The sequence below is a fragment of the Lissotriton helveticus genome, chromosome 2_2 (assembly GCF_964261635.1).
Source record: "Lissotriton helveticus chromosome 2_2, aLisHel1.1, whole genome shotgun sequence".
Taxonomy (NCBI): Eukaryota; Metazoa; Chordata; class Amphibia; order Caudata; family Salamandridae; genus Lissotriton; species Lissotriton helveticus.
In genome coordinates this window covers 283,981,623-283,995,014 of record NC_136060.1, presented here as the reverse complement: position 1 = coordinate 283,995,014, position 13,392 = coordinate 283,981,623, and the positions used below count along the sequence as shown (strand labels likewise).

The 13,392-nt window shown below is 42.4% G+C and overlaps 1 protein-coding gene across 1 annotated transcript in view; it reads right to left on the bottom strand.

Moving 5' to 3' along the window:
• Positions 1-7,958: 7,958 nt before the first annotated feature.
• Positions 7,959-13,392, bottom strand: part of LOC144821653 (uncharacterized) — a 28,248-nt gene continuing 22,814 nt past the window's right edge. The window contains exon 3 of the mRNA XM_078678884.1: positions 7,959-7,988. Coding sequence (XP_078535010.1) covers positions 7,959-7,988 — 30 coding nt within the window. The remainder of the gene's footprint in view (positions 7,989-13,392) is intronic.

The following is a 13,392-nucleotide window of genomic DNA, read 5'->3' as shown; positions in this document are numbered from 1 at the left end:
ACAGGGCCACTGTGCTAAATGGTTTGTTCCAGGTGACTGCACCTGTAGAACTACCCATACCTTGGGTGACCATCCTTTTGTTTTCTTTATTCAGGTCATGCAACTGCATGTATCCTGAGCCAAAAAACCGCTGTAGGCACATTGTAGCCTTTTTACCACTTAAAATATTTGTCACTTTTTGTTAACTAACCAATATTTTTGAGTTACGAACTAGTAATACGTGAGTAAGGTGGGGAAGTTGTGCTCCCGTCCTGAAGAAGGAGCGCCAGCTCCGAAACATGTCGACGCACACATGAGGTACTGTTCATTATCACGACAGACTTTTACCTCGCACTTCACTTCTTTTAATAGTACCAGCCCGAGGTCTTGAATAAAAACATTTTTCACCTACGAGCCAGGTACTTTTTAACTCTTCACTACCTATCATCCTCATCACTTGCACCACACACACAACACATAGTCATTTACCAGTGCTCCCGCGTAGTCGTAGGTCGCAGCACGCCGCATCCCGTTAGAGGGGTGCGCAGACCCCGATGATGAAGCATGACACCAAGGGGCCTTTTGGTGTGTGAGGGGTATTTTACCAAACACTGAGTGCTCCCTTACCCTTATGGGCAGCACTCCTCTCCTGGTAGGATTCCTTTTGTTTATGCATACAAGTCTGTGGAGTAAGAATCCTACTTCAACTACTCTACCTCCCTCTTTTGTTAATTTTGTTTAGTAGGCAGCGTGCAGCTGCGGGAGTCCAACACAAAACTCATACACATAGAAACACACACCATATATCAAGGAAGCCAGCGGTCGTTACGTAATGGAGGACGAACATGGCTTCACGTTTGGGGAAGATGAAATTGACCGGATACTGGGAGACATCAGTCCTTTTGAAGGCCTGAGCAATCCAGCAACCGGCCCTAACATCAATGAGTGGAACAAACTAATTAATCTGAGACGTAACCAAATAAAAGCAGCCCTACATGGCCTTTTCATGAAAGAATACCTTAGGAGCAAAATGGCACCACCCGGGTTGATTGTTAAAAATGAACCACTGATTTTCCAGAATGATCTCATTTTTAAAAAAGAGTGGTCACTGATCTCATGGCACTGCTCAAGAGACTGGCTGGTCTTGATAGTGAAAACAGCAGCCAGGATCACTCAAGAACTAAAGATTGAGATCAACAGAATCGAGGTCCAACTTAACACATACATATCACCAGCTGACCTAAAAGCGAGATTGGACGAACTCAATCAGCAAATGACTGAGTTTGAGTTTACACTGAAACAAAGCAAAACCAACAAACTAAGTAAGGATAAAGCAAAATTCACACCAGAAGGAGCTTACCCTTACACAAAAGCTGACTACGCTCCCAAAAACTCCAACAGCGATTATGATAGTGATGGTTCTGACAATGGTTCCTCTGGGTCTAATTCTAGCGGGAATAAAGGGTACAAGCCACGGCGAGGTGGCTGGAGACAAAGAAGACAACAATTCCCTAGACAAAGGGGGTGGAGAGGGTACCAGCACCAACCCCAACCCCAGTATCCAACATACCTGTTCACCCCTTTTCCATTTGGTCCGCCCATTGCAGGACCTAACTACCAACAGTGGAACCCAGAATACAATGAGGGTTTCTATGATCAACAGCCTTTTTTAGGCTCACGCCCCGGAACACGGGGAAGAAACAGAAAAGGCAACAATGTAGCCTGGGAAGACCAACAGGAACAGAACAATTCCAGGACCACCAGGAGTATGACAGGATCCCTCCCGAACCACCCATCAACAAGCAAAAGGGGGACTTAGTGGTAAACCTGACTCCCTGGCCTCTGACGGAGATTCAGGAAAATGTACTAAACAAGGGACTAGGGTTTGTACCTACGCATAAACCAGACATTTTCAGACTGAACATGGAAATGAAAGACTTTGTGAGGAGGCTGAAACTACAAGCTTTTTTTCAGGATAAACCATCTATCCAAGGAACAACAGATACGGGACTACGACCGAAGTCCACATTTACCCCCCCTGACTCCACTTTGCCTATCGAAATATTAACTTTTGACAAGGCAATTATGACGGAAGTCAATAAAATCAATCTGTCAACGGCTAAGGTTTTTCATAATACCAACAAACAGGAGCAGCAAGCTATAAGGGAACTAGCTGATAACAACGAAATAATCATAAAACCGGCAGACAAGGGTGGTGCTATAGTGGTGCAAACAATAGAGTCGTATGATACAGAATGTCTGAGATTATTATCTGACAGACGGAACTACACTGTATTACAGGACGACCCTACCGAAAGAATCCGAACAAGGATAGGGAGCATGATCGAAGAGGGGCTTGCGCACGATTGGTTGAGTAAAAATGAAGCAGAGTTCTTGCAACAACCTACACCACGCATCCCCTATTTCTACTGCATCCCAAAGATCCATAAAAACATGTCCAACCCGCCGGGAAGACCCATTGTGTCGGGTATTGGTTCTATTCTTGAGCCACTCTCCAAATTTGCGGATGCTTTACTACGCCCACTGGTCCAGTCAACAACCACTTACCTTAAAGACACCAAATCAGTTCTACAACTGCTAGACAACAGAGACTTCGACCCATCAAATCAACTTCTGATGAGTTTGGATGTGGAGAGTCTGTACACGAGCCTGCCTCATGATGAAACACTCCAAATCATCGAAGAAGTACTATTTACCACTCCTTGGAAGTACCAAACACCAAGAGGTCTGGTCCTTGAATGTATCTCTTTAGCGCTACAACAAAACTTTTTCCAGTAAAAAACAGACTATCTATTTACAAAGCCATGGTACCAGCATGGGTAGTACTTTTGCTCCGAGTCTGGCTGGACTATATGTCCACCATCTAGAGACAAACAAGATACTACATCCAGACAACCCAAACAGGAGCAACATCAATACCTGGAAAAGGTATATTGATGATGTTTTCGTCATCTGGAACAGGGACCACCAATCAGCGGTGGATTTCCTAGCATGGCTGAACAATCAAAATGCTTTCTTAAAATTCACTAGTACTATCTCAGACCATTCCATGGTCTTTCTGGACCTCAATGTCTACACTGAAGGTGGAAAATTGAAAAGTACCACCCATTTCAAACCCACAGCGAGGAACTGTCTCTTAAGATATGACAGTTTTCACCCCAGACATCTAAGAGAGAATTTGCCATATGGACAATTTTTACGTTTGAGACGTAACTGTACCGAGCTGAGCGAGTACAAGTCACAGGCCTGTGACCTCAAGAAAAAATTGTTACAGAGGCAGTACCCAGAGAAGACTATCAATAGAGCCATGAAGAGGGCCAAGAATAACCACAGAGAGGCTCTTTTACAAGATCGAGAACGTGAGACTAGTGACAACAAACAACCGATTTGTGTCACTACCTATACCACTGTGTCCAACGAGGTGTCCAAAATTATAAATAAACATTGGTCCATTCTTAACTGTGGTACAATGAACCTGGAGAAACCCATGCATGCCCACCGTCGTGGACGGAACCTGAAAGACATCTTGGTACATACCAGACCAAAAACAGATACTGACACAAGGACACAACCTATCGGTATTCATGGCCACTTTCCCTCTGGAAATTGTAGCAGCTGCCACCTGACAAAAAAGAGCAAGATCCTTACATTCAGGAATGGCACCACTTGGGAACAACGACGTCTCACGAACTGTAACACCAAAAACGTGGTCTACTTAATAACGTGCCCCTGTGGTTTGGAATACGTGGGGATGACCACCAGAGCAGTGAAAACGAGGCTAAATGAGCATAAAAGCAATGTCCGGTGCAAGAAGAGCACTACCAAGATGGCAACACACTACTTTGTAAAACAACACTGTGTCAATGACCTGAGTTGGACAGTCATTGAATCATTGCCTTCTGAAAAAGGCCTTTTTCAAAAAGAACAAAGATGGGTGTTCCGTCTGGGCACGCATATTCACGGACTCAATGATGATGTCCCTTGGTCACAACTGTCCAATTAATGAATATATGCCCAATCAATAAGCTGTAAATGACATGAACATAAGCCCATTTTAATAGTTTTCAAGGACATTTTTGCCTTCACCTTGTCCTCTTCAATACACACCCACTCCTACTGAGAAAATTAGAACACGGGGAAGGAGGCCCACAGCGTCTGTCAGCTTATTTTAACATATTAAACTCCCCACTGTAACCGAGGGAGCTAGCAATCCAACCGCGCATGCGCGGTCAAGTAGCGTCTCCTTGACACGCATGCGCAAACTCTACAGAGTCACAGCGCATGCGCGAGGTAGAGATGCTGGGCGGCAGCGCACGCGTAGGTAGGGCGCGCCTCTCCGCCTCTCTCTCTCTAACGAACCTATCAGTTCAAGGACTCGTAATCAGTCCTCAACCGGTAATTAGGCTAGCGGATAGGCCATGTTTGGGCATTACACCGAATCCGCCTATTTAATACCGGCCTAACCAATTAGGACCACCTGGTATAAATACCTCCCACAGCAGGCTCATACAACCATACGAGCGGAGCAGCGTGTGGGGCTACACGGTGGATAATTCGTCCCCAGCTTGTGAGTATATGAGAGGGTAATCAAGGCTTCTCCTCCTAACCAAGTGAGTAAGAACTGATCACTGAAACTCGTTTTTGTTACTTTTATCTTTCCACTCAGATTGCACAAAATAGCAATCAACCCCCAGACGCTTCTATTGAGCTCATGAAGCAAGCAACTTATATCTACTAAGTATGACCCACATTTCCTTGATATTTTTATTTAAACAATTTTGTGTGTTCTCTATATCGTATGTCTTGTGAGTCCTTTTCTTTTACAGGGCAACTGTGCTAAATGGTTTGTTCCAGGTGACTGCACCTGTAGAACTACCCATACCTTGGGTGACCATCCTTTTGTTTTCTTTATTCAGGTCATGCAACTGCATGTATCCTGAGCCAAAAAACCGCTGTAGGCACATTGTAGCCTTTTTACCACTTAAAATATTTGTCACTTTTTGTTAACTAACCAATATTTTTGAGTTACGAACTAGTAATACGTGAGTAAGGTGGGGAAGTTGTGCTCCCGTCCTGAAGAAGGAGCGCCAGCTCCGAAACATGTTGACGCACACATGAGGTACTGTTCATTATCACGACAGACTTTTACCTCGCACTTCACTTCTTTTAATAGTACCAGCCCGAAGTCTTGAATAAAAACATTTTTCACCTACGAGCCAGGTACTTTTTAACTCTTCACTACCTATCATCCTCATCACTTGCACCACACACACAACACATAGTCATTTACCAGTGCTCCCGCGTAGTCGTAGGTCGCAGCACGCCGCATCCCGTTAGAGGGGTGCGCAGACCCCGATGATGAAGCATGACACCAAGGGGCCTTTTGGTGTGTGAGGGGTATTTTACCAAACACTGAGTGCTCCCTTACCCTTATGGGCAGCACTCCTCTCCTGGTAGGATTCCTTTTGTTTATGCATACAAGTCTGTGGAGTAAGAATCCTACTTCAACTACTCTACCTCCCTCTTTTGTTAATTTTGTTTAGTAGGCAGCGTGCAGCTGCGGGAGTCCAACACAAAACTCATACACATAGAAACACACACCATATATCAAGGAAGCCAGCGGTCGTTACGTAATGGAGGACGAACATGGCTTCACGTTTGGGGAAGATGAAATTGACCGGATACTGAGAGACATCAGTCCTTTTGAAGGCCTGAGCAATCCAGCAACCGGCCCTAACATCAATGAGTGGAACGAACTAATTAATCTGAGACGTAACCAAATAAAAGCAGCCCTACATGGCCTTTTCATGAAAGAATACCTTAGGAGCAAAATGGCACCACCCGGGTTGATTGTTAAAAATGAACCACTGATTTTCCAGAATGATCTCATTTTTAAAAAAGAGTGGTCACTGATCTCATGGCACTGCTCAAGAGACTGGCTGGTCTTGATAGTGAAAACAGCAGCCAGGATCACTCAAGAACTAAAGATTGAGATCAACAGAATCGAGGTCCAACTTAACACATACATATCACCAGCTGACCTAAAAGCGAGATTGGACGAACTCAATCAGCAAATGACTGAGTTTGAGTTTACACTGAAACAAAGCAAAACCAACAAACTAAGTAAGGATAAAGCAAAATTCACACCAGAAGGAGCTTACCCTTACACAAAAGCTGACTACGCTCCCAAAAACTCCAACAGCGATTATGATAGTGATGGTTCTGACAATGGTTCCTCTGGGTCTAATTCTAGCGGGAATAAAGGGTACAAGCCACGGCGAGGTGGCTGGAGACAAAGAAGACAACAATTCCCTAGACAAAGGGGGTGGAGAGGGTACCAGCACCAACCCCAACCCCAGTATCCAACATACCTGTTCACCCCTTTTCCATTTGGTCCGCCCATTGCAGGACCTAACTACCAACAGTGGAACCCAGAATACAATGAGGGTTTCTATGATCAACAGCCTTTTTTAGGCTCACGCCCCGGAACACGGGGAAGAAACAGAAAAGGCAACAATGTAGCCTGGGAAGACCAACAGGAACAGAACAATTCCAGGACCACCAGGAGTATGACAGGATCCCTCCCGAACCACCCATCAACAAGCAAAAGGGGGACTTAGTGGTAAACCTGACTCCCTGGCCTCTGACGGAGATTCAGGAAAATGTACTAAACAAGGGACTAGGGTTTGTACCTACGCATAAACCAGACATTTTCAGACTGAACATGGAAATGAAAGACTTTGTGAGGAGGCTGAAACTACAAGCTTTTTTTCAGGATAAACCATCTATCCAAGGAACAACAGATACGGGACTACGACCGAAGTCCACATTTACCCCCCCTGACTCCACTTTGCCTATCGAAATATTAACTTTTGACAAGGCAATTATGACGGAAGTCAATAAAATCAATCTGTCAACGGCTAAGGTTTTTCATAATACCAACAAACAGGAGCAGCAAGCTATAAGGGAACTAGCTGATAACAACGAAATAATCATAAAACCGGCAGACAAGGGTGGTGCTATAGTGGTGCAAACAATAGAGTCGTATGATACAGAATGTCTGAGATTATTATCTGACAGACGGAACTACACTGTATTACAGGACGACCCTACCGAAAGAATCCGAACAAGGATAGGGAGCATGATCGAAGAGGGGCTTGCGCACGATTGGTTGAGTAAAAATGAAGCAGAGTTCTTGCAACAACCTACACCACGCATCCCCTATTTCTACTGCATCCCAAAGATCCATAAAAACATGTCCAACCCGCCGGGAAGACCCATTGTGTCGGGTATTGGTTCTATTCTTGAGCCACTCTCCAAATTTGCGGATGCTTTACTACGCCCACTGGTCCAGTCAACAACCACTTACCTTAAAGACACCAAATCAGTTCTACAACTGCTAGACAACAGAGACTTCGACCCATCAAATCAACTTCTGATGAGTTTGGATGTGGAGAGTCTGTACACGAGCCTGCCTCATGATGAAACACTCCAAATCATCGAAGAAGTACTATTTACCACTCCTTGGAAGTACCAAACACCAAGAGGTCTGGTCCTTGAATGTATCTCTTTAGCGCTACAACAAAACTTTTTCCAGTAAAAAACAGACTATCTATTTACAAAGCCATGGTACCAGCATGGGTAGTACTTTTGCTCCGAGTCTGGCTGGACTATATGTCCACCATCTAGAGACAAACAAGATACTACATCCAGACAACCCATACAGGAGCAACATCAATACCTGGAAAAGGTATATTGATGATGTTTTCGTCATCTGGAACAGGGACCACCAATCAGCGGTGGATTTCCTAGCATGGCTGAACAATCAAAATGCTTTCTTAAAATTCACTAGTACTATCTCAGACCATTCCATGGTCTTTCTGGACCTCAATGTCTACACTGAAGGTGGAAAATTGAAAAGTACCACCCATTTCAAACCCACAGCGAGGAACTGTCTCTTAAGATATGACAGTTTTCACCCCAGACATCTAAGAGAGAATTTGCCATATGGACAATTTTTACGTTTGAGACGTAACTGTACCGAGCTGAGCGAGTACAAGTCACAGGCCTGTGACCTCAAGAAAAAATTGTTACAGAGGCAGTACCCAGAGAAGACTATCAATAGAGCCATGAAGAGGGCCAAGAATAACCACAGAGAGGCTCTTTTACAAGATCGAGAACGTGAGACTAGTGACAACAAACAACCGATTTGTGTCACTACCTATACCACTGTGTCCAACGAGGTGTCCAAAATTATAAATAAACATTGGTCCATTCTTAACTGTGGTACAATGAACCTGGAGAAACCCATGCATGCCCACCGTCGTGGACGGAATCTGAAAGACATCTTGGTACATACCAGACCAAAAACAGATACTGACACAAGGACACAACCTATCGGTATTCATGGCCACTTTCCCTCTGGAAATTGTAGCAGCTGCCACCTGACAAAAAAGAGCAAGATCCTTACATTCAGGAATGGCACCACTTGGGAACAACGACGTCTCACGAACTGTAACACCAAAAACGTGGTCTACTTAATAACGTGCCCCTGTGGTTTGGAATACGTGGGGATGACCACCAGAGCAGTGAAAACGAGGCTAAATGAGCATAAAAGCAATGTCCGGTGCAAGAAGAGCACTACCAAGATGGCAACACACTACTTTGTAAAACAACACTGTGTCAATGACCTGAGTTGGACAGTCATTGAATCATTGCCTTCTGAAAAAGGCCTTTTTCAAAAAGAACAAAGATGGGTGTTCCGTCTGGGCACGCATATTCACGGACTCAATGATGATGTCCCTTGGTCACAACTGTCCAATTAATGAATATATGCCCAATCAATAAGCTGTAAATGACATGAACATAAGCCCATTTTAATAGTTTTCAAGGACATTTTTGCCTTCACCTTGTCCTCTTCAATACACACCCACTCCTACTGAGAAAATTAGAACACGGGGAAGGAGGCCCACAGCGTCTGTCAGCTTATTTTAACATATTAAACTCCCCACTGTAACCGAGGGAGCTAGCAATCCAACCGCGCATGCGCGGTCAAGTAGCGTCTCCTTGACACGCATGCGCAAACTCTACAGAGTCACAGCGCATGCGCGAGGTAGAGATGCTGGGCGGCAGCGCACGCGTAGGTAGGGCGCGCCTCTCCGCCTCTCTCTCTCTAACGAACCTATCAGTTCAAGGACTCGTAATCAGTCCTCAACCGGTAATTAGGCTAGCGGATAGGCCATGTTTGGGCATTACACCGAATCCGCCTATTTAATACCGGCCTAACCAATTAGGACCACCTGGTATAAATACCTCCCACAGCAGGCTCATACAACCATACGAGCGGAGCAGCGTGTGGGGCTACACGGTGGATAATTCGTCCCCAGCTTGTGAGTATATGAGAGGGTAATCAAGGCTTCTCCTCCTAACCAAGTGAGTAAGAACTGATCACTGAAACTCGTTTTTGTTACTTTTATCTTTCCACTCAGATTGCACAAAATAGCAATCAACCCCCAGACGCTTCTATTGAGCTCATGAAGCAAGCAACTTATATCTACTAAGTATGACCCACATTTCCTTGGTATTTTTATTTAAACAATTTTGTGTGTTCTCTATATCGTATGTCTTGAGAGTCCTTTTCTTTTACAGGGCAACTGTGCTAAATGGTTTGTTCCAGGTGACTGCACCTGTAGAACTACCCATACCTTGGGTGATCATCCTTTTGTTTTCTTTTTTCAGGTCATGCAACTGCATGTATCCTGAGCCAAAAAAACGCTGTAGGCACATTGTAGCCTTTTTACCACTTAAAATATTTGTCACTTTTTGTTAACTAACCAATATTTTTGAGTTACGAACTAGTAATACGTGAGTAAGGTGGGGAAGTTGTGCTCCCGTCCTGAAGAAGGAGCGCCAGCTCCGAAACATGTCGACGCACACATGAGATACTATTCATTATCACGACACACTTTTACCTCGCACTTCACTTCTTTTAATAGTACCAGCCCGAGGTCTTGAATAAAAACTTTTTTTCACCTACGAGCCAGGTACTTTTTAACTCTTCACTACCTACCACCACTCACATTATCATCCTTATCACTTGCACCACACACACCACACATAGTCATTTACCAGTGCTCCCGCGTAGTCGTAGGTCGCAGCACGCCGCATCCCGTTAGAGGGGTGCAAAGACCCCGATGATGAAGCATGACACCAAGGTGCCTTTTGGTGTGTGAGGGGTATTTTACCAAACTCTGAGTGCTCCCTTACCCTTATGGGCAGCACTCCTCTCCTGGTAGGATTCCTTTTGTTTATGCATATAATTATATGAGACTTTTAAAATCTTCTTAAATAATAATTAATCTTATTTGTAAAGCACAATCACATCCCCCCTATAGGCTTTCAAGGCACGGGGGTCGTCGGGGAGATTAAGTGTGCTATTGCCCAGAGTCACATGTTGTTTAGCTGAGCTGCCGCAGGCGATCAAACCATGATCCCTGTGCTCTGGAGTCAAAGGCTCTGGTCGCTGCGCCACACCTCTCCTTAACCATCACTCTTAACTTTGTTGATTATCATTATTAAATTATTGTTATGTATACACCCAAACTTACTTGTTGTTGTGAGCCCTCTATCCAGATAGGATACTAATTTTAAAAATTCTGAATTGCCAATGGCTATTGTACATTCATGATTTTTTCCTTGCCTTAGGTACTTATAACATTAGCAGGGGTCCCCTTTTTCATTCACTTCAGACATAGTCCAGGAGCATTTTGCAAGTTGTTGGAACCTTTGAATGATGAATGATGTACTATGTGACATCATAAGCAGGGCATTGCGGGGGCGCAAGTTATAGTTAGCTCAACTAACTATAATAGCAGAATTTCTATCATTTTGTATGAGTAAAATGTCCAACTAACTATAACGTCCCTGAAACCTATGGTTTTTCTGTGAATTTCTAAGGTTTTTTAAATGCTAATTCCTAACTATAATGTCTGTAAAACCTATAGTTTTTTCAGTGAATATATATATATATATCTCTATATATATATATATTCACTGAAAAAACCATAGGTTTTACACACGTTATAGTTAGGAAGTAGCATTTACAAAACCTATGAAATTCACTGAAAAAACCATAGGTTTGACACCAGTTATAGTTAGCTGTAAATTTTACTGATATAAAACCAATGAAATTCCACGTTATAGTTAGTTGGACTCACTATAACTTGCGCGTGTAATGCACTGCTGATGACGTCACATATTACATCACTCATGACATCACTGATGACACCATCCAGTGAATGTGTGTCTTTCTGAAAAATAAATATGTGTTATATATGTATATATTATTGGATATCTTAGTGAATACATATATTAGTGAGTAATGCTTAAATGTTTAAATATATGTATTAGTGTTTCACTTTGTGTATAAGTGGCTGCATGGGTTGATGAGTAGGTAGATGTGTATGTATATAGGTTATTAGATGTTTTTCTTAGTATCAGTATGAGTGTTTGCATGCTTTGGTGGGAGTATTACTTAGTACATAGATGCAAGAATGACTGAGTCTCTGTTTGTATGTGTTTTGAAGACAGCATATGTGCAGGACTATATGGGTGGATGAGTGTGTATATGTCTGTGTTAGTGAGTGAATGACTGTCTTATTAGTGTCTTTATCAGTAACTACATATGTTTTAATCTAGTATATGTGAATATTGATGTATATAAGTGAGTATATGTGAGAGTGAGGGATTGTAAGAGTTCCTGTTTAAATTAGTATGTGTTTCTATAAGTGATTTTTTAAGAGAGTAAGTATGTGTAAGTTTCCTTAGAAGTAAAGTGGTAGTGTGTGTATAGCTCTTTATGCAAATAAATGGATGTTCAATAGTTTATTTGCATGTGTGAGTATGTGTGTGAATAACTTTTGGATGACTGTCGGTGTGTAACAGGATGTGTAGGTGTATCACTACATATGATTAGTGAATATATGTATGAGTGACTATATAGAACTGTTGGTGAATTAGTTCATGTGTATATGGGTGGTGGAATTATTGAATTGGTTGTTCTAACTGGTATGGGTATCTCCATTTTTTTGAAAATTTTAGTTTCTATTTTTGAATATGTGTTTCAAGGGTTAGATTACAGTGAAAGGAGGTCTGTCACTGTGTCACAAGGATGGTGTCATCAGTGATGTCATGAGTGATGTAATATGTGACGTCATCAGCAGTGCATTACACGCGCAAGTTATAGTGAGTCCAACTAACTATAACGTGGAATTTCATTGGTTTTATATCAGTAAAATTTACAGCTAACTATAACTGGTGTCAAACCTATGGTTTTTTCAGTGAATTTCATAGGTTTTGTAAATGCTACTTCCTAACTATAAAGTGTGTAAAACCTATGGTTTTTTCAGTGAATTTCATTGGTTTTTAAAATGCTAATTCAGAAATATCTCGTGTATACAACCTATACTTTTGTCAATAAAGTTCTGGAAATATTTTTTTCGGAAACAAGCCGTTTTCTTCACTGTTCAAGTTGCATAGAGACTCCTTGTAAAGCGATACAGAATTAGAAAGTCTGTACCTTGCCTATTTTTCAACGCATTAAAATTTGCCTGTAAATAAAAATAGCCTTTCTAAACTTTCGTGCACGACCCGGTGTGCGCACTCTCGGCAACAGTTCTCAATAAAATGGATAGCGCATTTCCAGGCTTTCGTGAGCGACCAACTGCACGCACCCGCCTATATATTTCGTGAAAACTTTGCAATCTGAACTTATTGAATTTCTTCATAGACCCATCAAAGAACTTATACTACGTCAAAGAGACTAAACCTAGGCTTCTTTTTTAATATTATGAAAATTTTCATTAAATGGAGCCGAATGTCTTTTTAAACTTTCGTGTGTGACCAAATGTACACACCTTGGTATTTTAAAAAAATATTTAAAAGGTTTTATACTTTAACAATTGTATGCTTGAATCGAGCTCAGAAGATATATTAAATCCGGATATGTTTGGATTTACTCCTTTTCACGTTTTAAAACTTCGCTGAATTAGACCGCTACTTCCAAATGGCGTACGTGACCAGATACTATCACCGCGTACACGTCCTGAGACGCGCATGTGAAGTCATGTGACTTGAAAACAACACTTCCAATTGGTTCTTAGTAGTTTCTATTCTGCAATTTACACGGAGCACTCCACCCACTTCTCTCACTCTCTTTTCTACTCTCAAAAGAGAACGACGTTGAACACCCTTCGGAAGACTTTGCTGAAATGGCTGCCGCCCCGCATTCATCTTCTGAATCTGAAGGAAATGAGCGACTACCTTTAAAAAGGAAAAAGGAATCTTTTATTTGGCAATTTTTCACTTATCCTGAAGAACATAAGAAAGTGAATG